Here is a 26,721-nt window from a genome sequence, read left to right on the forward strand (position 1 = left end):
ATATCAGAAGGGGGGATGGGGGTGGGGGAATGAAAGTTGGGGTGGCTTGCATTTTGAAGGTGTTTTTTTAAAAAAAATATTGTTTCCAATTTAGTTCTGATGCGCCTCCCAGAAATGAGAAAACCATCTCCCCACTGTACAGACTCAGTCTCCCTCTCGCCCACCCTCCTCCCTCTTCACCTCCCTCTCTCTCTCTCTCTCTCTCTCTCTCTCCCTCTCTCTCTCTCTCTCTCTCTCTCTCTCCCCCCCCGCCCCAATAATGCAGAAGTGGTGATTAATGGGCACATTCATATGTAAAAGATGAACTTCCAAACTCTCCCGGCAAGACAGAGATGGCTTCCACCTAGGGAAGAAGAGGCTGATTTATAAATGAATTCCCTGTTTAGCCTTCAACATCTAGAGGCAAAGGCAACCAAGTAGCCCTTTCTCCTTCCCCCACCGCGCCGCCCCCCCCCAACCCCAGCTGGGATGAAGCCTCTGGAAAAAACGACAACATCTCAACAGGAATTTCCTGGTTCCAGAATGCCAAGCTCTTTCAGGCTTTACAGAGCGGAGGGAAGGCAGGGCCCAAACTCCCTAAGAAAAAAACCGCTGTGCCCCACCCACCCCCCTCAGCAGGTCTAGGCCCAGAAGGCTGGCATCCAACGTGTGTACACAGACGGGGCCTTTAAAGACCCGCCAGACTGCCACAAAGAAAATGTGGAGGAACCAGTTGCCCTCAGCCTTTACAGCGCAGCTGGCAGAGGAGCAAGGTCGCAGGAGGAGCTGGTCCCAGCGCCCCAAGCCCGCGTGCATTATTTATCCAGGCGGCAGGGACTCGGCTCAGGTTCTGGAAAGCTCAGGTGCTGGTGGGTGGCTTTCAAACTGCAATGGGGAATTGCAGCATCAGAAGGCCAGTTCCGAAACAAAAAGACTGCCGGCCGCCAGCTGAAGTAGCAAAGTGGGCTGGAGGAGAGAGGGGGGATGCCAGAGGCCACAGGGAAGGGGGTGGGCAGATGAAGGAAGAGGTGCTGCCCCTCAGTGGTAACCAGGCAACGTTCCCCACCCGCCCTGGGCGGGGTCTGGCCTCTCTATAAGTCGCCTTAATAAAGACAAAGAAAATTCTCTAGAAGACACCAGAGAAGAAGGGACAGGCCCTCTAGTCACCTCATTGCCTTTTTTCTTTTTTTTTTTGGAGGAAGCAAAGATGTTAGGCCCAGACTGTCACTCAAATTACCCCGGTCAAAAGGACGCCCTAACATCACCAGGATGTGGAGGCCCCCAGGCTTAAGTGTGCATGGATTAGCACAGCCACTGCAACAGGCCTTAAGAGGAAAGAAGGTCAAAGATGGGCAGTAACTCCAATGTCATCCATAGGGGACGGACGCACTGTCATACAGTGAAATAGGGAAGGAAGCACGTCTTTATGTACTGGCGTGGGGCAAAATCCAAATGAATAAAGGCCAGAAATAGAACCTGAGTGAAAGAAACAGAAGCTGTGTGGGCTCTGGGTTTGCAAAGGCCTGGAGGAACACCCAGGAAAATCAGCCAGCACGGAACTCCTCTTTGAATGCTTTCTGATCCCGGTCACGTATTTAACTATTTAAGGTATTTTTAAATGGCCATGGGGAGAAAGGGAAGGTAACAACAAGATTTATGGGGCTCCCAGTACAAGCCAGGGACCCCGTCTGCAGCCCTACCCCACCGCCCCCAACCCCCCCCACCCCCCACCCCCCCACCCCCCACCCCCCCACCTCCCCATCCCCCCACACCCCCCCCATCCCACCCCCCTACACCCCCACACCCCCACCCCCCACCCGGCTCGCAGGAGGAATTCAGAACATCTCCCACACCCCCACCACCCTCTCTCTACCCCGGCACTAATGAGGAGCTGCTCTTAAAGGGCTCAGGTGTCTGAAACAGTGCGAAACTGGTTCTCAACCCGTTCCCCTCAGGGGACACTTGGCAATGTCTGGAGACATTTCTGGCTGTCACAACCAGGCAAAGAGAGGGGGTTGCTACTAGGCTCTGAGTCCAGGGGCGATGCTCAACACCCCACAATGCTCAGGTCAGCTCCCATCCCACTGAATGATCAGGAATAGGACATGTCACTAGCACCCGATGTTGAGAAAAACCCTGGCGGTAAAGAAACTTCCAGGGAGCTGCCAGGCAGGTCTAATTTTGTGTCAATACACCACCCACGAAGGTTTCTGCAGCCATTAGGAAGGAAAATGATGCCTTCTGTTTCACCTGGCGGCCCGACTTCAGATTTCAAAGAGAAGAAAACAATGGGATCAGTCAGTCAACAAATAGTCACTGAGAAACTCCTAGACATCTGGGCTCCCTGAGAAACCACCCAGGGAAAGGCCCTGCCCCGCCGGGACGACAGCCAGAGACAAACAGTGCTAACAGCTCCCTTCCGAGGGCCACGTATCACCTGTTCTTGACACAAGTGTGGACTGACTGACTCCCCACTGCAGCTCTAGGAGGCGGAGGGGCCAGAGACCTCCGTTTTACTGATGAGGAAACTGAGGCACAGAGAAAAGCAAGCCCATGAGGAAGTGACTAGTAAATAATGGATACAGAATACATTCCACCTAGAAATACTCAATGAGAAACTGATTACGGATGGACAAAAGGCTGAGCAGGACAAATACCAGGGATTTGTGAATAACACAATGGGGTGAGAGTATACCAGGAAAGGATCTCTGCTCTTTCTTTCTCAAACTTGCCTTGTGTGATTCACAGCTGATACTTACTATTAAGAAGCTACTTTACAAATCCTCCTCCAAATCCCATGAGGTAAGGATGGGTTTTTTGTTTGGGATTTCTGCTGTGGTCCTTGGCCGTACCATATGGCATTTGGAACTTCCCCGACCAGGGATCAAACCTGTGTCCTGCAGTTAAAGCACAGAATCTTACACCAACGGACCACCAGGGAAGTCCAACAATGATGTTTTTGTACCCATTTCATCAGTGAGAGGTGAAATCACTTGTGCCCTAAGGCTCGCAGGTCAAAGCAGCAGGCTGGAGCTCCATCATAGCTGGGTCCCACTCCAAAGACACCACCCCCTACCCCAAATCAGTCAGCTAACTTTCCTGAGGTCCAGGGTGCCACCTTGTAATTCTCCATCACTTAAGGGCATGTTTACCAGGGGGGCTTCCCTAGTAGCTCAGCTGGTAAAAGAATCCGCCTCCAATGCAGGAGACCCTGGTTCAATTTCTGGGTCAGAAAGATCCCCTGGAGAAGGGAATGGTTACCCACTCCAGTATCCTGGCCTGGAGAATTCCATGGACTGCAGAGTCCATAGGATCACAAAGAGTCAGACACAACTGAGCGACTTTCACACACAAGGGCATGTTTGGTGCCAGCCAACGTCAATACAATGCTGTTGGTTCAACACGTGGACTTGGAGCCATACCACCAGATCTAGACCCGAGCCCTGTCACCAAGTCCTTCGGCAAGTGACTTAATCTCTGTGCCTAGTCAACCCAGCTGTCAGCTGTTAAGACTCTTCCTTCAAGGGCTATTAGGAATAAAAGAGGTACTGCGTGCACAGTGAACAGCTCATCAAAACACCACCAGCTATTACTGGTAGGTAACCTCTTGCCAGGGCAAAGACATGAACCCAGAAAACTCAAACCAGTTTCCCCCAATCATTTTGCCTCCTCACCTTGATTTGCCCCCCAATGAGCCCTTCCTAGCCTGATTATGAAAAGGGTTCACTGATGGGAAATACAGACTTTCACAGTAAGTCCTCCCAGGCTGGCACACATTCAACCGAGCCTGCTTCAAATCCCCTCAGGGCTCAGGATTTCCTCCCAGATCAAAGAAGCAGCCCCAGGTTGGAGGCCCACAGACCCAGCCCTGCTGTGACCTTCCACTCTAGGATGCCTCCTAACGCCCTGTCCTCCCTACTCAAGTGAGACTCAGGAAGCCTGGGAGAACGCCGGCCTTAGAATCCCAGTAATCTGCAACAGGCGTGAAGAATGCTGGGCCTGGCAGGGGCAGGATGGAGGCACGGAAGTGCCTACGTGGTGTCTGGCACACAGCAGGGGCTCTGCAGAGAGCTGTTTCTCCCCTGCCCACGCTCCTCCTGCCTCTTCCTGTTTGGCCCGCCCTTCTCAGTGGCCACCATCTTGATCCCAGCCCTGGGACTATTCACTTGCCCTTGCCAGCAGCCTTCTTCAAACCTAAAGACAATAAACTGTCCCCTACTTAAAACCCACTGCCAAGGGGCTTACTGCAGCCAGCATCTTATCAGGACTCACCACGCCTTCAGGGATCTGGCCCTGCCCATCTTTTATCCACCTTTCACTCAACCCTAACCACAGTTTCTTTAATGGCTCAGCTGGTAAAGAATCGGCCTGCGATGTGGGAGACCTGGGTTCGATCCCTGGGTTGGGAAGATCCCCTGGAGAAGGGAAAGGCTACCCCACTCCAGAATTCTGGCCTGGAGGGTCGCAAAGAGTCGGACACAACTGAGCGACTTTCATTTTTAACCACAAACAGCCCCAAAGGAGCCAATCTCATTTGTCCTGGCTGATTCTTCCACCTGGCATGTTCTATGCCCAATCTTCCCAGAGTTGGCAACGTTTACTTTTGGCTTCAGTAGTTACCTCCCCAGAGAAGCTGTCCCTTACCACCCCAGTCTCCGTCACTTATTCTGTCATCTTAGTTTCCGCTCCCCGCCACCCCACCCCTTCATTGAGGTCATCTCCAGCTGGAAATTATCAAAACATTCTCTTTTTTACTGATTTGCTAGCTTATTGTATCTCCTCCAGAACGTGAACTCGATCTCAGTTTTTCCATCTTTCTTTGCTGTAGCTCAATGCCTGACAGCCAGTGTGGCTCAGAGGCAGTCCCCAAACACCCTGGGCCAGCTCAATGAAGTGTGATCACAGCAAACTCCAGTTTTTCTTCCCAGGTCTAAGCATTAGTCCTGGGAAACCAAGACAGCCAGAGGGTCTTGGTGAAGTGGACGGGGAGATTACACAAGAGGGAGCCTGGCCATTCCAGGGTCTGAAAGAAGCTGAAGGAGGAAATTCCCTTTTCAACAGGTACTCGGCTATTCTCACTTCTGGCCTAAAGAGCCCATCTTCCCCAAAGGAGGAGATTAAGCGAGGATTTATATCTTGAACATGATGGGGCCTCGCAGCTAAACGCAACTGCAGAGAAACCAAAGGCAGAAAAGTCAGAAGGCTTTTCTCTGGCCACTCATTTCCTGACTCCCTCCATTCTTCTTGGGGAGAGCCATTGTTTCAGAAAGATTTAGTGTTAGAAAAGAGGAATGACTTTCTCCAGGGAAAACACACTCCCAGCTGGGAGACTCCCCACTGTGATGACACCTCTGAGCCCAGATTCTTGGGCCTTTTTCTTTTCAGACCCTTTTAAGGCCACCGACGTTCTCTTTTCCACGCCTCCCTGCAGGCTCGCCTGGACTGTCCAGCGTGGCCCTGCAGGACGAAAACAGGGGCCCATCGCGTGGGCACTCATCCATGGGAAGCCAGTAAGATGGGCTCGGCCTCAAAACGGGGAGAGTGAAAAAATGACTTCTCACGTTCATCTTCCCTCCGTCCCACTCCACAGGCATGCGCCAAGAGAAATTAAATCGGCTCTCTTCTGTCTCCATCCTTGTTCCCCTGGGCTTCTCAGACAAAAGCATTTTCACCCGGCTTGAGGGGAGTCTCGATTTGAAAGGTATTTGTCAAGTGACTCTCAGCAACTAACTCATATATCTGGTCTCAACCCAAGAAATAGCAGCCCGGTTTGAGAGAGGGTCCCCATGTTCCTGTGCGGGTATGGGCAGTTACTACAGGCAGGTTAGGGAAAAGGCAAAACCAGGTCAGTCTCAACAGGAAGAGGGCCCATGACAGCTGATGAGATGAGCCAGTGATCTAGAAGAGAAGCAACGGCCAGGAAATCATCTAAGGAAACTGACAGCCCTGGCCTGGGTGGGAGATGGCCCCACGGAAGGATTCCAGACTGCATCCAGTCCACCCCTCACAGCAGTGTGATTCTTTAGTTATTGATATTTAAAAATTGGGAAAAATTGATCTAGAAATCCAGATTACTAGCTCTTTAAAAAAGAAAATTAAGATCCAGCCACAGAAAGTCCCCATTTCCACATGGTACGATCCTCCAGGCCGTTTCCCCTACTCTTAGGATGGAACATGAAATTCCCCATTTGCCAAGGTTTCCATCATTCTTAACTGTCTAGATAATTAATCATAACCTTGAAAACCTCTTCAAGGCAGACTAGAGCAGAGAAGGGCAAAGCAGGTAAACAGCAGGATGAGAGATAAAGGATGCTTTGCGAAAATGACCAAGATCTAGACAATGCAAGCCCAACTCGGTATACCTTTTGTTTATATTTTTCTAAGAGGGAGACCAAGGACAGATGAAAACAGATCAAACTGTCAACTAGGTTACCTGGCGGAGCATTTCTGAGCTTTTTCTTTGTATACTTCAGCCTGCTGCCAGAAGATGCACTGACTTTATCATTTGGAAAGAAAATCCAGGGACTTGCCTGGAAGTGCAGTGGTTAAGACCCCACATCTCCACTACAGTAGGCGAGGGTTCATCCCTGACCTAGGAATTAATATCCCACATGCTGCAAGGCGTGCTCAAAAAAAAAAAGATTAAAAAAAGAAAATCCAGGGCTTCCCCGGTAGTTCAGTGGTAAAGAATCCGCCTGCCAATGTGGTAGACACAGGTTTAATCCCTGCTCTGGGATAATCCCACAAGCCACCGAAGAGCTAAGCCCGTGCAGTGTAGAGCCTGGGAGCTGCAACGGCTGAAGTCTGTGCGTCCTAGAGCCTACGCTTCGCAACAAGAGAAGCCGACACGCCACAATGAGAGGATAGCCCCTGCTCTCTGCAGCCAGAGCAAAGCCCGCGCAGCAACAAAGACCCAGCACAGCCAAAGTAAATAAGATTACTTTTTTTAAAAAAGCAAAGAAAATCCAATCAACCATTTTCTTCCCTTACTTAACTTTCTGTTTCTTGGAAGACAGTCTTCATTCAAAACGCATTTATTGAGCAGCTACTACAAATCATTGGTTCAGTCACTAACTCTTGCAACCCCACGGACTGTAGCCCACCAGGCTCGTCTGTCCATGGGATTCTCCAGGCAAGAATACTGTAGTGGGTTGCCATTCCCTTCTCCAGGGGATCTTCCCGACCGAGGAATCAAACCCAGGTCTCCTGCATTGCAGGCAGATTCTTTACCAACTGAGCCACGAGAGAAGCCAGTACTAGAAATCATTAGCCCCATAGTAAAGAGGTAAGAAGACCTTGTCCCTGTTATCAGTTCAAGAGGAGATGCAAAGGGAAAAGAAATCGACAACAGAGGCTGAAGGCTGGGAAGAGGGTGGCCCGGCACATCCTGGGTTCTTTTCCCCCAGCCAGTGCACCAAGATGCCAAAGAGCCTGGCAGAAAGGCAGTTCAGAGGAGCCTGGATAACAAATACCAATTGAGAAGATGGGAAGATAGCTGTGTTCTTTCTTTGCTGATCTTTTCAAAAAACAGCAAGACCAGGAGAATCTAATCAAGTGAAATTTAAGACACTGATGCAATTAATTACTTTTTGAGCATGTTCTATGCTGAGCCAATCCGTAGCTAGGTGTTTCCACCTACTACATCCAGCACGACATATTAATGTATTGAGAGCTGTAATGCAGTGCCGTCCAACAGAACTTTCTATAGTGATGGCAACATTCCATATCTGTGCTGTCTACATATCTGGACAGTCTCTAGCCACATGTGGCTACTGGGCACTTGCAATGTGACTAGTTCAACTGAAGAAGGAATTTTTATTTCAATTAATATAAACTGAAACAGCCACAGAGTAGCTACCTAATCAGAGGGGCCTAGCTTTAGAAGCTCAATATACAACAGACAAGGGAGGAAGTTCTGCAGGCAAGCGGGACCCTTCAGAATCCTCCACCCATGACTAAGGGAAGAATCCGGTAGTAGCCGTCAAAGCATAATGATCCGGGGCTTAGAAATGTTTCTGGACTTGCCACCTCCAGCCTAGGTTGGAAATTTCTCAAACCTTCAGGATGTGTGAGAATGTCTGATCAGAGCGGATTACCATCCTGTCCTTTTCCTGGCCAATTTAGGAGACTTTCCAGGGTGATTTCTTTTTTTTTCCACCATGCTTGCAGCTTGCAGGATCTTAGTTCCCTGACCTGGGATCAAACTTGTACCCTCGGTAGTGAAAGCATGAAGTCCTAACCAGTAGACAGAACGCTAGGGAATTTCCCCAGGGTACATCCGACTTTGGAAGCTAAAGGAGGAGGTATATCTCCACTGTCAGAGGTATAAATGAAGGTTCCGCAAGAGGGGAGCCTGGGTCCCCGAGGACGCGGAGAAAACAGGCCCTTGGGGGGAGCAGCCTGGAAGGATGGACAAAGGTATGACCCGGCGAGGAGCAGGAGGAAGCCAGCAGCCACAGCACAGAACCAACACCGAGGCTGGACAGGCTGAACAGGAGGGGCAAAGGTACGACCCGGCGGGGGGCAGGAGGAAGCCAGCAGCCACAGCACAGAACCAACACTGAGGCTGGACAGGCTGAATAGGAGGGACAAAGGTACGACCCGGCGGGGAGCAGGAGGAAGCCAGCAGCCACAGCACAGAACCAACACCGAGGCTGGACAGGCTGAATAGGATGGACAAAGGTATGACCCGGCGGGGGGCAGGAGGAAGCCAGCAGCCACAGCACAGAACCAACACCGAGGCTGGACAGGCTGAATAGGAGGGGCAAAGGTACGACCCGGCGAGGAGCAGGAGGAAGCCAGCAGCCACAGCACAGAACCAACACCGAGGCTGGACAGGCTGAACAGGAGGGGCGGGTTCTGCGGGGACACTGACCAGAGCCCTGGAAAGGACAGATGGAGCAGGGCCTTGAATCTCGACTTAGGACTGGGGTCATCTTCAGGAGCCACCAGCAACCCAAAGCACTTGTGTTTGGAAAAGGGCCCATTACAAGTGGGCTTAACACCTGGGGAAGGAAAGAAATCAGAGGGAAGGGGGCCATTTCAAAGAGCCCTGTATCCCTGGGGGGAAAGACAGACAAGCCACCGATCGTTTCAGAGAGAGCAGAAATTTGAGCTTAGGTAATTATTTCCAGGCGCGGAAGATGCTGGAAACAAAGCCATCCACTCTAGCTGAAAAGCTGCTTTTACTTCCTTCTCCAGGAGAAAAGTTCTACCCACCTGGTAGAGAAAGTAAAGTCATTCACTCATTCATTCAAAAGATATATTTATTGTGCTCCAACTGGAACAGGAACAAGTGGTGGTAAAACGGGCATTGGGGAAATGAGATGCACAAAAACAAAAGGCAGGACCCACCCCCACCTGGAGCCTGAGCATCCAGGGAAGGTAGGATGTTAGGAGAAAAAAGAGAGGGGAGGACCTTCTTTCAGAGGATCTGAAAAGATCAGTGTGGCTGGAGTAGAGAGAAAGGGGCACATGGAGGCAGGAGGCTGGAAAAGAGGGGCAAGGCTCACACATAAGGATTTTAGGATTTTGCTCTTCATCCTAAAACCAAGAAGCAAGCCCTTAAGACCTTAAAGCAGGAGATGGTAGCTGAAAGAAAGGTTCCTTTTAGAAGGATCAGGAGGGTAGGGCAGATAAGAGACGGGCGCCCAATTAAAAGACTACTATAGGGACCTTTCTGGTGGTCCAGTGGCTAAGACGCCACCTTCCAATGCAGGAGGTACAAGCTTGGGGGAACTAAGATTCCACATGCTGCTGGGTGAAGACAAAAAAAACACAACTATTACAGTTCACTGCTGATAACCTGAAGAAGAGTGATATGTACAATATATTATTGTAAGGAAGCAAAAAAAAAAGGCAGAAGGATAGAAGAATCAGGGCTCAGTCCCATATCCCTGGCCTAGCCAACTGGCAGAGTCCTGGCTTATTCACCATGGTGGAGAAGCAGGTGTTTTGTTGGGGGAGCAGGAGGCAAGGTAGACAGTGAAATCAGTTTGGGACATATTGAGTTCAAGACGCCCATGAACAACAGGTCGGCAGTCAGGTAGGTAGCCAGCCCTCTGCGTCATAACTCAAGAAACATCTAGGCTGGAAGTAAGATATTTGTGAGTCATAAAGCCACAGATGTGGGCGAGATCACCCAAGAAAAGAACGTGCTGGGTAAGATGAGGAACCAAGCTTTCAGCGACGCCGACACTTAGCGGTGGGGAGAAGAGGAGGAGCAGGGGAAATCAGAGGAAAAGCACAAGAAGAGGCAGGTCCCAGGAGAAGAATGATCAGCGGTGTCCATTGCCTCTGCTAGATCAGGACACGAAGCGCTGACACCACCCACCGGAGTCTACAGGAGGCCTGGCGGGAACTGGTAACATGGAGCGTCTGGGTGGATGCCACCACGGAGCTGGCAGAACAAAGCAGGAAGTAAGGAAACCAAGACCTAAGTACTGACGCTCCTTTTACCAAATTTGGCTATGGAGAGGCCAGAAAAAGGAGAAACACTAACAGGAGAGATGCAGGGTCAAGAGAGGAAATGTGGAAGAGACCTGCGCGTGTTCAAAAATCTGTACATTCCTCAAAAGGCTAAACACAGAGCTACCCTATAACCACAGAGCTACAATAACCACACTCCGAGGTCTACATCCGAGAGAAATGAAAACATACATCCACGTAAAAACTCCCCCACGAATGTTTATGGCACCATTCTTCATGACAGCCAAAAAAAGGAAACAACTAGCAGATAAATGGATAAATAAAACAAAATGTGACAATGGAATAACACAATGGAATATCATTCAGTCATAAGAAGGAATCAAGGAGTGGTATGAGGGGACTTCCCTGGTGGTCCAGTGGCTGAGAGTCCATGCACCCAATACAAGGGGCTAGGGTACAATTCCTGGGTCAGGGAACTAGATCCCACATGCTGCAACTAAGAAGTTCACATGCCAAAGTTGCTTGCCACAACTAAGACTCAGCACAGCCTTATATAAGCAAATAATTTTTTTTAAGTGGCATGTGCTACAATATGAACAAGCATAAGAACATTAATCTACAAGTAAGAAGTCAGACATGAATGTTCACATTCTAAATGATTCCATCTATATGAAATGATCCAGGTAAGCAAATCCAGAGAGGAAGAAAGCAGGTTAGTGGTTACCAGGGGCTAGGATAAATGGATGATGAATGGGGAGTTACTGCTAACGGGTCAGGGATTTTTTACTGGGGTGATGAAAATGTTCCAAAATAAGACTGTGGTGATTCACTGAACAAAGCTTCCCTGGTAGCTCAGTGGTAAAAGAATTCACCTGCCAATGCAGGAAATGAGGGTCTGATCCCTGGGTCGGGAAGGTCCCCTGGAGAAGGAAATGGCAATGCACTCCAGTACTCCTGCCTGGGAAATCCCATGAACAGAGCCTGGCCGGCCACAGTCCATTGGGTTGCAGAAGAGCTGGACACGACTGAATGACTAAACAAGATGAGCACTGAACAAATCTGCGACTGGATTAAAAAACATGTTGCTGGGAATTCCCTGGTGATCCAGTGGTTAGGACACGGTGTTTTCACTGTGTTTTCAGCACCAAAAGCACTGGGGTTCAATCCCTGGTCAGAGAACTAAGACCCCACATGCTGTGCAAAATGGCCAAACATAATAGTAATAATTTAAAAATAAAAACCATGTTACTATTCCCTTTGAAACGCTCGATCTCTGGGTTCCAGGAAAGCTGAAGGTAGGACAGAATGGGGGGGGGGGGGGCAGTAGTGAGTGTAGGGGGGCCTATAACACTGCTCTCACCCCCGCTCACCCCGACTCTGAGATGTGGGCTTGCCAAGCTTGCTCCCCTCAAGTTAATCGTCAAGGGGCCTCCACCAACGGATCGAAGTGAAATAACTACTCTTTGAAACTTTCAAGGAAAAAAAAAAAAGTGCTAGGATTTCTAAGAGGCCTCAGACCTAGAATGTTAGCTCCAGAGGCACTAGGAGGAGGAAAAAGGAGAGATGGTTCTTTTGAAACAAAGGTTGAAAATGGTCCGTTGTAGATCACAGTCTTCTGGAACAACAGCAGTCAGATAAACATGTAACGTAGGTCAAGCTTCAAAAATGGGGCAAACGCAAGGTTTTCCACGAGTGAACCACGGAGACAAATTGCACAGAAGGTGCTGACAGGATTCCATGAACAGACTGCACCGAGGCTCTGCGGGCCAAGAGAAGGTAGAAGGTTTCTCATTCAGAAAGCCATATCCGACATTCTCAAGAGTTGCAGGATATTTTAGACCTTGTTGGGAGAGGAACAATCTGGTAGTTATCTAACTCGCAAATCAATTCCTTCCACTGCACAGTACATGGATGGCACTTCTCGGGCTGGAGGAAACGTGAAAGAGCCAAAATTGAGTTAAAAATACTGATGCTCATTTTTGAAAAGAAATATTCTCAGCACTTCAGCCTTGCACTGTGATTTAAAGGGTGTTTACGGTTATATTTTCTTAAAGTTTCCTTGGGGAAAAGAAAAGAATGATACAAGGTCTCTATCTGAGAGCCGTCCTCATAAACAATCCCTTTGTGAAACAAGCTTAATTTACATACAACAGTGAGAACGAGGATCCTGTACTAATTAAGGTCTGGGGCTGGTTAGCAAATTGCTGTAATTGTATATTCTCCAGCTTCCTGTCTTGGAAAACATATTCATACCGAGGCAAATCTCAGCAAGAATGATACTGTTCAAGATTTTAATATCTTGGGCTTCCGTTGCATCTGTGCATGGTTTCCAAGTGGCTCGTTCCCTTGTGCGGGTGACATTACACAGACATTTTTAAAAAATGGTTTCAGCTTTGGCAGCCTGGCATCCGCACACCACAATCATTACTGCAAAATGCACACATAGCAGGATCAAGACGCAGGCAGCCCAAACAGGGGAGCCTTTGTACAGGGAGCCCTGAGCTCCCAGAGTCCATCATTTTTCAGACTTTAAGTCCCTGTCCTTGGAGGAGCTTATTCTGACTCCTACGTCGCACGGCTAAAATCCTGCAATGAACTGTGCTGGGTCCAGTGTCCCGCAGAGAGTGCAAACCCACAACTCTCCCACCACTTGTGACCCGCAGACGTGTTCTGTTGGGTTCATGCATGGTCTTCCAGAAACTGGGCTACACGGATCACAATTCTAAATCAGGCATTTCTACAGGAGGCAGTCGGGAAGGGGAATAAAATCCCAGCTGGTGACATCAAATGAGACATATTCCTGTCCCTGCTTTGTTCAACGATCAGATGGAGGCACCCTACCCCTTTAGGACAGACAGTCTCCCACCCACTAAAGGCCCTGAAACCCTAGATAACCTGCTGGCCCCTATGGACATCACATCCAGGATCCTGGGGGCAGAGCTCATGACTAAGTACAAAGGTTTAAGATCAATGATAAAACCTAACCTCTCTTCTCTACTTGGCCACTTCATTAATCCCTCTGAGCTTTCAGTTTCCTGAACTATAAAATGGGAATAACAACACACCTGTAACAGCATTATTAAGAGAATCAAACGAAGTAATTTACATCTAATACTTGACACCTAGTAAGTACTCAGGAAAACAGCAGCTAGGCAAACACACCTGGCACCTCGACAGTTCTTCCAAGTTTTGCTCTAGCATCTTTCAGCAGATCATTACCCCCGGACACAAATGTCAACCTGACATCTTGAAAGTGCGAAAGCTTTGTCTCCTGAGAACTAAAACGCTCCAGTAAATGCCAGGGCTGGCGTTATGGCAATGACTAGCTTGGGAATTACTCAGTTAATAAGTGAGTATGTGTCAGGGGGAAAAGGGTGCACAAGTTGAAATTCAGTTAGAGAATCTGAAAGGTTGTACAAACTAGACATAGGAACAGAATGAAAGGATTCTGAGCCAATTACTCTTAGGGCTCCTAAGTTTCTCCAGTACAGTTCAGGGTCTCTTCTCCACCCACAAGGAGGGCATGATGCTGCCAGTTTCCCAAGATGCCCAGTGGTCCTCGCCCTCCTTGAGGAATAATCTGTGCCCCAGTGAGGGCAACCCAGGGGGGTCCAAGTGTCTAGTACCGGCCCTTCCTCAGCCAAAGGAAAAAATATGACACCAGGTAAGGACTCTCCCTGGAGACTCTGCCCTATTGATCTGAAGAGACTGTACATTTAGCTTCACTCCCCAGAGCAGCCCTGGGCCTCCAGCCACTCCATCGAGCCCATGAGGCCACTGACCACCTTCCAGTCCATCCCTTCCCTGCTCCAATGAACCCAAGCTGGCTTCCACTGCTCACGACAAGAGAACCCCGATCTGACGGTATAGGGTAGGGGCTGAAGGATGAATTTCCCAAACCATAAGAAAAGCAGGCTAGAGGAACAAGTGTGTGTTCACGGAGCCCAAAGCCTCACAATGTGGATTTCGAATCACTGGGATTAAGAGAGAGAAGCCTTAACTCCCGCCTTTGCAAGCGGGTCACATTTGGACCAGGCTAACTCTAGCTCTGAGTCCCAGCAACCCAGTATCATAACTCCAGGCCTTTCTTTGTGTATGCAGCTTCCTCACCTAACCCCAGAGGCTCTATCAGAAGGCTTCTCTAGACATAGAACCAGCCAGTCATCTGGCCATCCGATCACCCTGGAGGCTGGGAGCTCGGCTCCACACAAGGAAAGCCATCCAAGGCAGTCCCTGGGGAGAGGGGAAGGTCTCCCTCAAAACCAGGGACCCCTTCCCCTCCCAATTCCCCACCAGAACAGGGGCTCCAAAAGTCCTGAGAAAATCAGTCCAAATGTCTCAGAGGACAGGATGCCTGTCCTGAACATACCCGCCGGGCTGACCGATACAATTCTCTTTTATTCAACGGAAGTATACATTTTTATTGATTTATGTTATATTAAATTCAAGTATATAGCATTTCAATTCAGTATTTTTACAGATTATACCCCATTATGACAAACTGACTGTAATCCCCTGTGCTATGTGCATATCCTTATTGTTTATCGATTTCATATATAGTGGTTTGTAGCTCTTAATCCCATACCCCTACATTGCCCATATATATATTCCACGTAAGTGATATCATACAGTACTTGTCTTTGATTTCTCTTGCTAAGCCAAATATTGTCTAGGTCCATCCATGTTGCTGCAATTTCATTCTTTTTTAAAATGAAATTTCATTCTTTTTTATAGCAGAGTAATATTGGATTGTATATAAACATCTTCTTTATTCCTTCTTCTGTTGATGGACACTTGAGTTGCTTCCATAGCTCAGCTATTGTAAATAGTGCTGCTACGAACATCAGGGCGCATGTGTCTTTTCAAATTACAACACACAACCAGGAGTGGAACTGCTGTAACACAGTAGTTCTATTTTCAGTTTCTTTGAGAAATCACCATACTATTTTCCATAGTGGCTGCACCAATTTACCATCCCACCAATAACGCAGCAAGGGTTTCCTTTTCCCCACACCCTCACCAATTCTCATCGTCTCACTCTTTGATGATGGCCATTCCGAAAGGTATGAGGTGATCTCTTATTGAAAGTTTTGATTTGCATCTGATATCCACCCCGCTGAGCATCTTCCAGCATGCCCAAAGGTCATCTGTGTGTTTTCTTTGGGAAAACGTCTATTCAGGTCTTTAGCCCACTTTTTGATTGAGTTGTTTGTTTTCTGATAATGGGCTTTATAAACTGTTTATATATTTTGGATTATACAATTCTTCACTAACCACCTCCATGCCCTCTTCCTGGAGACTGGAAGCGGGGAAAGCAGCAGAACTTGCTGAGTAAGGCTTCCACCTGATAGGCTTATCAACACAAGCGTATCCTTCCTCAGCTGATTCTAATCATGGTTAACACATCCATTCACTAGCCATGTCCCTGGCACTGTTCTAGGAGCTCCGCGCATGTGAGCAAATTTAATCTCCACCATAACCCTCTGTTCTTATCACCCCCCATGCACAAGGGGAAACTGAGCCATAAAGAAGAGCCCAGCTAGGCAGATGACAGCCAAAATGCAAGCTCAGGGAGTGCAAGCTCAGGGAGCCTGACTCTGGAAGCCCGGTTTTCCTAAACCTCCAGGCCATCCTGCCTCTCAAACGGAAGGGAAAGGCTGACAGTGGTGGCGCAGGCCCTGGAGAGAGAAGGGGCCTACGACATCACATAGGAGACCATCAACAAAGAAATAAATAAAAGTATAATATCATGGACAAGGGCTATGAAGAGCTTCTGAAATGCCATAAATGTTCAACTCTCTTGATCTGGGCCATGGTTCCACTCAAGTGTACACACGTGTTAAAGTGCATGAAGCTGAATGTTGAACATAAGATTTTAAATGGGGAATTCCCTGGTGGTCCAGTGGTTAGGACTCCACACTTCCAATGAAGAGGGCCTGGGTTCAATCCCTGGTCAGAGAACCAGACCCCACATGCTGCAACTAAAAGTTCACGTGCCCTGCAACTCAAGATCCTACATGCTACAACTAAGATCTGATATAGCCAAATAAACAAATTTTTTTTTTAACAATTTTAAATGTAACAGAAAGTGGTAAGGAATGGCAAATGGATGATTTGGCATTCAATCGTCAATGAATTGGCAAATGGCAAATGGCTCCTACCATTTGGAGCCACTTCTCACTGTGAGAGTGGGAGACCAGAGATAAGTAAGGACAGAAAGCTAGAAGGATCCAGGTGGCAATGGATCAGAATCAGAGACAACTGTAGGAACTCAATTGAACACAGATACAGATAGAAATACTTATAGACGTGCCCACATGTAGGTTCCCACACACATGTGTTTCTTCACTCTGCCAGCTGAAAAGACCTAGAAGCAAAGACACCTCAGTAGCAATGAGCACAACCAGCACCCAGATCTTGGTTTCTAAAGCCCTTCTCCAATAACAAACAGGGCCTTAGGGAAATGGCTAATTCTAGGCAGAAAATACATACAGGATGAGCCTATGTGGTGCTGGTGATTCAGTCGCTAAGTCGTGTGTGACTCTGAGACCCCATGGTGCACCAGGCTCCTCTGTCCATGGGATTTCCCAGGCAAGGACACTGGAGTGGGTGGCCAATTCCTTCTCCAAGGGATCTTCCCAACCCAGGGATTGAACCTGCGGCTCCTGCGTCTCCTGTACTGCGGGCAGCGTCCTACTGTACGCTGAGCCGCTAAGGAAGACCCAAACAAGCCTGAAGCATCCTAGAAATGCCGAGAGCACTTCTGCAGTGGCAGAAAGTAAAACAGCATTCAACCAATTAACTGATCAACCAACAATGATGTCAAAGGGACCCAGGAGCCAACTCAAAGTGCTCCCAGTGGCCAAAGCTGGAACAATCTGAGCAACAAGATAAGTAAGTAGCACTGAACTATAACCCAGTGTATGAAACAGTTCAGTCCCTGCTGATATAAATAAATGGCTGAACAAATGCATGAGAAAAACAAGACAAATCTCCCATAGAGAAGAACACAAAATACTTTATGTAGATATTCCGGCCTTCGGGAGATGGGGCGTGTCTCCCCACTCTTAAATGTGGGCTGGGCACTGTGACTTCCTTCCAAAAAGGAAGGGGAAAATCCTGACAAACACCCCCTTGGCCAAGTGACCAAGGTCAACATCACCAGTGATGAATTATATTCACAATACATACCCTTGATATAATGGGATGAAAACAGCATTTTAAAGCCTTCCTCTCAGAAACACATAATTCCAGTCTACTCCAGTCCAACCACGAGAAAAAATATTATCCCCAAATGAGGATCATCCTACAAAATACCGCCAAACTAGCAAAGCCATCAAAAACAAGGAAGATCTAACAAACTGTCACAGCCAAGAGATTCTAAGGAGACACATTAGTTAACTGTTATGTGGGATCCTGGGAGGGGTCTTGGAACAGAAAAGGGAACTCAGTGGAAAAAACAAAGGAAATCTGAATGAAGCAATTCATTGCTTAGTAGGGAAAAACTAAGGAAATCTGAAAGAAGCACACCAATTCGTTAATTGTGACATATGGACCAGACCAATATATGGTTTAATAACAGAGGGGAAGCAGTGCGTGTAACTATGTGTGTGTGCATGGGGTAGGAGGTGATATGGGAACACTGCTTATCCAGAAACCTAAAACCTGCTCTAAAATGAGGTTTATTTTGAAAACATATCAGAAAACGATGGAATGGCTCCATGGACTGGGTGGCCACCGAAGGCCTCCCCAAGGAGACAATGTCGGAGACGGCTCCGAGATGAGAACTAGGCAGCAGGACCCAGGGGGGCACGCTCCCAGCAAAGGGCCCCCAGGAGAAGACGGAGAGGGGAGGAAGAGCAGGGAGCTCCAGTGAGGTCAGGTGCAGAGTCCTGAGGGGCTCAGGCCAGGCAGGTCAGTCCCAGTGACTTCAGACTGGAGCCTGAGGGCGCTGGAAGGGCACTGGAGGGACTCAGCAAGAGCAGACGGATCTGATGGGACATGTTTTTCCAAGATCACCCTGGCTGCTGTCAGGAGAAGATGGGGCCGGGCAGATTAAGAAAGAAGGACGGTGATGATCCCAGAATGGCCACACCTCGGGCAGCCCAGACATAGGATGAAGGGCCAGGAATGTCCAGGGGTCTGCAAGAAAATGAGAATTGAGGTCTCCACACACACAGGGACGGGCCTGAACAGGCTGATAGTCCCCAATTTGGACCCTTCTGGAGAATGACTGGGTTCCAGGCCCTTCTGGGCCCTGAGTGCTAGGGAAGGAAGCACCTCCTTGGAGTCACGCCTCGATTTGGTCTGATCCCATCCAACACTTACGACCTGGGAGACATTACCACTCAGAGCCTCAGTTTCCTCATCTGTAAAATGGGAACACCACCTCCCACATCTTCCCAGGGTAAGAAAAGACTCCTGGAACCTCCAAGCACAGCCTCCATAAACGCCCCCAGCAAGTGTTGTCTTTACAAGAGAAGTCCAAGGTGGAAGGACTCTTGGAATCTAACCCAACAATCCATTTTACAGATAAGAAAGCTGAGCAGCAGAGCCAGAAAAGTGTCTAAGTGATCCACGGGGCAAGGACGAAGAGCCCGGCCTCCAGCTCCCATCCTCTTGAGTTTCTTCTCCACAGTCAGTTCTGATCACAACAGGGGAGCAGCAACCTGCTTCCCCATCAGCAGTTGTCTCCAGACACCTTTTGTTCAGATTCCCCTGCAGCTCTGCGGCTGGTCTGGCCTGAGCTGGGTGGGGGCTGTGGTGAAGGGCAGCAGGCCTCAGACTGGGCCTTGTCTCCCTCCCAACATCCTCTTCCCGCTCCCCAGGCACTGCCCACCTAAGGCCACCCCTCCTCTATGAACCAGGCCTAGGCCCCGTCAGGCTGGCCAGACCCAACAACAGCCACCACTAGCTGACCCTCATCATTGCCCAGAATGACAGGCTGTCTTTTAAAAATCCTCAAAAAGCTCTGCTGTCTCAAACGCCTTTATGGAACCACATTTTGTGAAGCTCTTGAGCTGGAAAGGAGTCTTTCTGGCCGAGTCTGTACTCATCCTCTGTCTAGCCCTTCCCGCCGCCCCCAGCACAGGTACCCAGTGACGTGTCGAACGCGTAACAACATCATGATACAACCACTTAGTTTGGAGACGAGCATTTTCATCAACCTTCTAAAAGCACCCCGAAGGCAATGTGGGTAACTGCTTCCTTACTGGGAAACCTTGTAAAATCTCACAGAGACCAAACAAAAAATTATCAATACCACAATTAGAAGATCTCTGACGCGCTCTACCACAGGACTGAACAGAAGCACACACCCATGTTTTCTCTGACTTGCAAAATTCTAACTGTGGCCCCAGCATTCCAGGAGGTCCTAACATTTTCCTTTACTCACTAACCAAGACCACAGTTTTCCAGGAAGTGGATCACCTTCGTTCCACCTTCACGATTCCAAAGAGACCTTTTATTAAAATCGGAAACCAAGAAGCAGCTGGAGATGCCCGTTGCTTCTAGAACATGCTTTATTTAAATTTATTCCCAAAAGTCACCCTGCAGAGAGCTAGGCAGCCATCCTCAGTCATGACACACACCGCGTAAAACTGACTGTCGGGACAATTCCCAACAGGTCAGAACACCTACCCAGACATGCAAGGGAAAGAAAATCAGGAGGAGATTTCTCTATAAATGAGGTTCATCCATCAAAGGCGCCAACCTCTCAAAATGGGAGGAGTGTTGCGACCTCGGCTCGTAAGCCACACTTGACTGCACTACAACAACAAGAAAAAGGAATTCCAATTTCCTCCTCTGCTCTGGAATAGATAATACAAGGTTTTTACTTACCTTTGGAGCGGGTAGAAATATCCATGCCCTCTACCACCTCCTGTTCTGTTTTTATTTCCTCTTCAGCCAAGCTGAAACAGAGCAAATTATGTTCACGTTTTAGGCAGACTGAGAACTTGCCCCATGGGGGCATTTATTCAGAAGTTCTAACAACAAAGCCACCTTTTTAAGACAATCCCCCCATCCTTACATGAGGCAAGGGGAAAGAAACCCACATCTGATTTCAAACGAAGTGTTAAGATTCCTATAGGGGTGTTTTTAAATACTAGTTTGTTCTTGAAGTCAAAAGACTATTCCAGTTGTCATGCTATTGGGGGATGAAAAAGGCTTTTTTTAAATGAGACACACAGTTACAATCTACCAAGCCCTAGACCAATGAAAACCCAGCCTCCAAGTAAGTAAGTTTCTTTTTAACACTGGGTTCAGGCTGGAGATGGTTTTCAGGGTACCTGGAGTTCTGATCTCTTGAGTTCTGCAAGGCAAAGAATATCTTTGCAGACCTCCCTGCTAAATCTTAAAATTCCCTGATGAGGCAGGAACGTGAAAATATATACATTAAATCACAAAGTAAAAAAATAAGCCTAGGCTAGAAGCAGAAAGCTTGGCTTCAAAACATTCAAACCACCAGCATTTAGCCCAGGAATTAAGATTGGGGTCTCCACACTCCCAGCCCCTGGGATGTTTCTTCTCTACAGCAGGCATGGCTTAGAGAAAGCATTCAGCACTCTTCTGAGCTGTGACTAATTATCTCCCCCCCACCCCCCACCAAAGTGGAATGAGGAAGGATTATTTAAAAGACAAGCTGAGAGTCGGGGGTTGGGACAAGAAGTAGGGAAAACTAGGCCCCTTCACCAGAATCTTCTCTCCCTCTCTTGGCCGGAATTCTCCCCAGCTGAACAAAGGGCAGGTCATTTCCATTCTTCCCATGGATACACAGACACCTCTCAGGCCAAGCCAGGAAAGATCTGCTTTTAAAAGTGCCAACTATTTGAGGTGCTGGAACTTTCCAACCATTCAGCTGACAACTAAGTGATAAGAATCTGAGCAATTATTCTAGATGCATTTCCATCAGAATGTGGCTCAACAAGAAGAAATTAGTGCATCTCCAACTGAGATGGCTGAAAGTTTCTGGAAGACTCAAGAGCCAGGACAGGAGGGAGGCTGGGTAAGGAAGGAAGAATCAGAATGTCCTGCCTGTGTTTCGTGGTCTGGGACAGTGATGAGACAGAAGAGAAGTCCCAAGTGGCTTGGAACCTCAAGGTCAGATGGAGATGCATTTAGGAGAGTTCTGTTGATGAGACTAGATAGAAAAAGGAAGAGATGAGAGCTAAGGATTAAGTTAGAAGAACCTGGAGGCCTCCAACTTCACTGGTCTCAGAAAAGAGAAGAATGAGAAAGGTAGTTTCCTTTTAAACCAGAATATTAACACATTTAGGCCTCTGATATCAAACCCCGTTGACAATTTCATTCACACTGCATCTGTAGGGAAAGCTTGGGACACAAACCACCAAAGGAACAACGGACATGTTGTCACAAGCGGTTTTCGTCAGAAGCCAGCGCCTCTGAAATTTAAACACGTCGCTAACATGCAATAATAGAACAGTGATTTGTGGCAGGTGATTTTAGCACGGGTACTTTTTCTTCCAACTTAAGAGGCAAACATTCTCAACTTCGAAACCCACCCCCTGCATACAACATACCCAGACTGTCAAATGGATGCTGCTGATGGTTTCTTGCTTGGGGTGATTGGAAATAAATTTTAACAGAAAGCCCCAGGCGGTCCCTTCAGAGAAGGGGAAAATGGTCAGCTTCAAAAGCACAAAGAGCAACCTTGATCTTTCTAGCAACTAGAATTCTGTTCCCCTCTCTAGCACGAAGTATGTGAAATACTAAACTTCTTGAAACTGATCCCATATTTTGAGTGATGGAGGAAACGCTAATCTGGTATCCAACCAAAATGTTCGGTGGTGAAAAGAAACAATTATGCATTTACAGAGCCTACCCCCCCCCCACCCCAAACCCACTTGAAGGATTTCTGCAGTGATGAAAACATTCAAAGGTGTATTGATCACGGAGGAGGGCTGCATTCAAGAGAACAATTATTTGGCTTGTAACAGCCTAGAGGAGGCTGAATACTTCAGGGAGGAAAGCTGCTGAAAGGCTAAGAAAATGCAAACTAGCAAAGGGGTGGCTATTTGCTGCAGAGTTTAAGATAATCAATGCTGGAGCAGAAAAGAGGGAAAAGAAAGTTAAGCTGTTTTATCTTTCCAAGTATTACAAAGTGGGCACCATAATCACCTAACTCTAGCAACAGCACCACCAGCTTCAGCCAAGGATTTGAAGGACAACAATTTCAGAAAACCATCTTTTTCACAGATCAGCAACCCATCCTTTCAAAGGGAACTCATACATGCACATGCATGCGCGCGCGCACACACACACACACACACACACAATAACTTGTATTTGACTAAAGGAAACTGCAATGTCTATGCATTTAAAGGGAAAAAAAAAAATTCATTTACAAAAGCAAAGACCAGAATGCAAAATTAGTCATTTTGAATAGCCACATCTAAAGGGACTTCCTTTTTTCTACACCACTGATCTTTTTTTTTTTTTTGCTTTTTTGGTTTAGTGTTAAGTACTAGTATGTTGTTAGGTGGGGGGAAAAATATGAATATTACATCAAAAGTGGTGGTGAGAAAAGATTTGTACCTGTCTGAATGTCCCACAGATCTCGGTCAATTTAGGTTAAGAACTGTTCAGTCATTTGGAGGGAAAAAAAAACAGTCAAATAATAACTGTTAAGAAAAAGAGGCTACACGTCTGGAGAAAAGACGTTGAACTCTTGTCATTAACACATTAAAGTCTTACAAAATACACAGCATTTTTCCTTCCATATCTGTTAGCTTCCAGCAACCCCGATTATTTAAATCCAAAACAATGGAACAAGCAGTCCTTGTTTCAAACTGACATTACTTTTTTTTTTTTTTAGGTCGGCTGGGGGCCCGCTAAGGGAAAGAGTAAAATTAGCTAAAAATCAAACAACAGCCTCTCACCCCAACAGGAAAATACACCACCGACTAGTTGTATATACTGTATGCTCCCCACCACCATCCCCTCTTGCACTCACGGGTTCGCCTAAGTCACTTGCCCCTGGATTTCACACACTGATACATTTCAGGCAATTAAAGAAGAAATAACCAGCGCCTGCACAGACAACCAAGACCATCCCATCCCGCCCAGAAAGAATAAAAGATTTCTCCCCCAATGCCTGAGCAAGAAAACCTCTGCTTACTTAACCTGCATGCACTGGAAAAGAGCAATTAAAAGTTGCAGATGAACTGCACCTCCAGGATGTTTTAAGCCTTCTGATTATTAATTCTGAAGACTCAAGGCTGGTCCGTAATTCCCAGGAATCCCATCCCCTCCACACTTCCAGGAGAGAGAGAGAAAAGAGAAAAATAGCTAGTTTGGATAGAAAACTGCCTGGAAACACAATGCCCAGATATTTCTTTTCCCCAAGTGCCCTTACTATTTGACTTTTAACCAAGAATATCTAACCCCTCTAAGAATATATAACCAGCATGCACAAGACTCTGGGTCTACAGCTGAGGACCATCATACAGCAATTCAAGAATCATGCAATCATTAGAAAGGACTTTTCCTTCAGCTTTTTACTTTCATTCAAAATACCAAACTGGTCCAGGCTGTAAGAAATATTTCATCCCCAAGACACAAACATCTTTCCTCTTCCAGATCACAAAAGAGGGAATATCAAAATTCAAACACCATGCTTCCCTAAATCTGCAATTAATTTCTTTAAAAATGGGGGGGCGGGGGAGGGAGGGAATGGTTAGCAGCTTTATATAAGCACTCACCTAAAACAGGCAGAGTCATCGGGAGCTAAGCTATTTATGCAGGATTCTTAAAATGGCGTCTGGCAACACTGCCTCATTCCTGTATTGAAGCTAAAATGGTAGCAGTTTGTTCAATAGCTGTAGCTCTGGCTTAAGCAGCCTTGCTAGTTTCAAAGCCACCTTCCTAAGTATCAGAACTAGGAAAAAGCTCAACCAAAGGACACCAACAACCCAACGTTTAGAGGCTTAAAAAAAAATCTGCAGTGACAGGGGGAGTTTGTGAAGTCACAGGTTCCTAAGGAAAACCCTTCGCTTTCAGATCCTGAGCCTTCAACGTGAGGCTCTACAGTGAGGCCCCCTTACCCTCAAATTAGGTGGGTGGAAGGTTAGGACTCGGGCAGCCCTGTGGCATAAAGTGCAGACAGACAGGTGTCTGTGCAGACAACAAAAATCTTAAAAGGGCGCAGGCTGGGGAGGGGGAAGAAAGCCCATTCCCCCTTGCTGGTAGATTAGAAGCCAGCCTTGCATCCCTACCAAAGAGGAGCTGGGGAAAATGGAAAGTGCTTCCAGGGCATCAGGCATCTGAAGGGCTGCACCCCAGTCTGAGGCCAAAGGAAAATAAAAAGGCTGTTTAATAAGCCTGGAAACGGCCCCCCAACACCCAGCCAGTCCTAAGACAGTTAACATCAAGGAAAGACAATCCGAGTCTGCAGAGGAGACAACAGGAAAACCTCCCCCTTAGCCAAGGCGCAGAAGAATACTCACAAATTAATTTTTGTCCACCCCCAACAGAGCCCTCAAAATTAACCATGGGTTTGGCAAAACCTGCTTTCACAGGCCGAGCTAAGAGCCTCATAGTGGATAATGTAATTTACGGTTACAGGTCTGAGCATGGCCTCAGTTTTCAAGGTGACTGTTTTGGAGCTTCAGGAGAGAAAGGAGGGCAGAGTGCCCAACGCCGTGCCAGAGTGAGGACGGGCGGCTGGCTCCTGGCCGGCCGGTAGGTAGGTAATCTTGATGAGGAGGGACAGGCTGGCAGCCCAGTTCGCTGCACCGCTGAAATGGCTCCTGCCTGCTTGTTTATCAGTAAGCAGAGTGGGGTGGAGGGGGAAGGGCAGCCATAGCCTTAGCAACCTGAAGCCAAGAGTGAATCCTTACTTGTTTCTGCCTTTGCAGGCAAGGCAAGGGCTGGCTTGCTACACTAACTCTCCCTTCCTCCTTCTCTGCGGTGGGGTGACCAAGGCCCTTTTGCAGGTATCTTTCTTTTCAGGGTCAAAGCAGAGGCAAAGCCAGACCTAGGCTTCCCAGCTGACAAATGTTTGTGGCCTCTGCCCAGGAGACAGAAGGGGAAAAGGAGGCAAGAGAAACAAAGAGATCACACACATGTGAAGTGGCTGGACTTTCCAAAAAAAAAACCTACCTTTGCCTTCAGGTTTTTCTAGGTTGCTGTCACCCCGCTTTCTGAAAGAGTGACTCATTCCCACCCCCCCCACCCCCCCACCTCCCCACCTCTCCTGTTTAAGACCTGAAGCCATTTCCCTACAGTTCTCCCCTGGTAAGAAAAAGGGGAATGTTTTGTTTAAAAGAAAAGGGGTAACAAGAAAGAAAAAAGAAAAAAAAAAAAAAGCTATTGTTTTCATCTCTAATTTATAATCCAGGAGGCCCCATTGTTGCTTTCCTTTCTGACTCAAATCTTTGAGCTGTTAATTATAAAAGTAACTAGACTCAGCTTCAGCAGGCAAACCATGTTCCTGCGCAGCAATTAGAAAAACTCTGTAGAAAGTTTACTGAGTGATTATATATAATTAATTCTTAGTTACAGACAGAACACTGACCATTTTCTGGAGCTCATAAAAGCAGTTACTCCCCCTCCCCCACACGAATGCCACTTAATTTCCCAAAGCAGAAAGTGAATCCATCCTGGAGGGTCTTGAAGGGGGGGGGGGGGGAGAGAGAGGAATCAAAAGCTCCAGTGTGTCTGTGTTTGTTCCTTGCAGCTGTGCATCCTCTTGGGGGATTGAGGAGGCAGAAGGAAAAAGGAAAACAGCCCAACGGTTCGGTTCCTCCCTCTGCAATTTACAAATGTGGCAGAGAGAACCCATCTACCTTGATGTAAAAAAGAAAAGGTGGGGGGAGGAGATGCCCTAGGCATGGAACCTAGGAGACGCTTCAGCTCAGCCGACCTCCTTTTCCTAAAAGGAACAAAGATGGTAGAAATTTCCAGAAGGCCTGATCTGGGTCTGGCCACTGCAGTTGTCAATCTGTAACCTTTCCTCCAAGTCTATTGGTCCAAAAGCTGGAAAGAGAAAGCCCATTGGGCTGCACCTCGAGCCAGCCCTGCTGCCTCTTACCTAGCCCTGCTGCAATGCAGACATTTATTTACCCCTACCCCCCACCCCGAGTGAAAACTGGAAAACAGCACTACTTTGAGAGCAATTAACTTTTTACAGACTCATGTCTGCTGCTTGGCCACAGTACCAGAGGCAAGAGGCTGGCGTGGTCCAGGGCTGAGAACTTGCTGGGGCTGCACATCTGAAAACAGATCTTGGCTTTGCAAACCTGTGGGAGCCATTTTAATGCAAGCTTTTGGAGGACAAATGCCCTGCCCTTAGGT

General features: G+C 47.7%; 1 protein-coding gene across 15 annotated transcripts in view; it reads right to left on the reverse strand.

Annotated features, from left to right (window-relative positions):
- Positions 1-26,721, reverse strand: part of ZMYND8 (zinc finger MYND-type containing 8) — a 116,951-nt gene that overhangs the window by 86,828 nt on the left and 3,402 nt on the right. For 11 of the 15 annotated variants that reach the window (XM_020887238.2, XM_020887235.2, XM_020887233.2 and 8 more), the window contains one exon: positions 20,248-20,318. The exons of 1 other annotated variant lie outside the window; for it this stretch is intronic. In XM_020887238.2, the coding sequence (XP_020742897.2) occupies positions 20,248-20,318 (71 nt within the window). Of the gene's footprint in view, positions 1-20,247; positions 20,319-22,962; positions 24,043-24,128; positions 24,326-26,721 lie in introns of those variants that run through there. 3 more of the 15 variants (XM_070472730.1, XM_020887224.2, XM_070472729.1) reach the window with 3 other exon arrangements.

The sequence above is a fragment of the Odocoileus virginianus genome, chromosome 9 (assembly GCF_023699985.2).
Source record: "Odocoileus virginianus isolate 20LAN1187 ecotype Illinois chromosome 9, Ovbor_1.2, whole genome shotgun sequence".
NCBI lineage: Eukaryota > Metazoa > Chordata > Mammalia > Artiodactyla > Cervidae > Odocoileus > Odocoileus virginianus.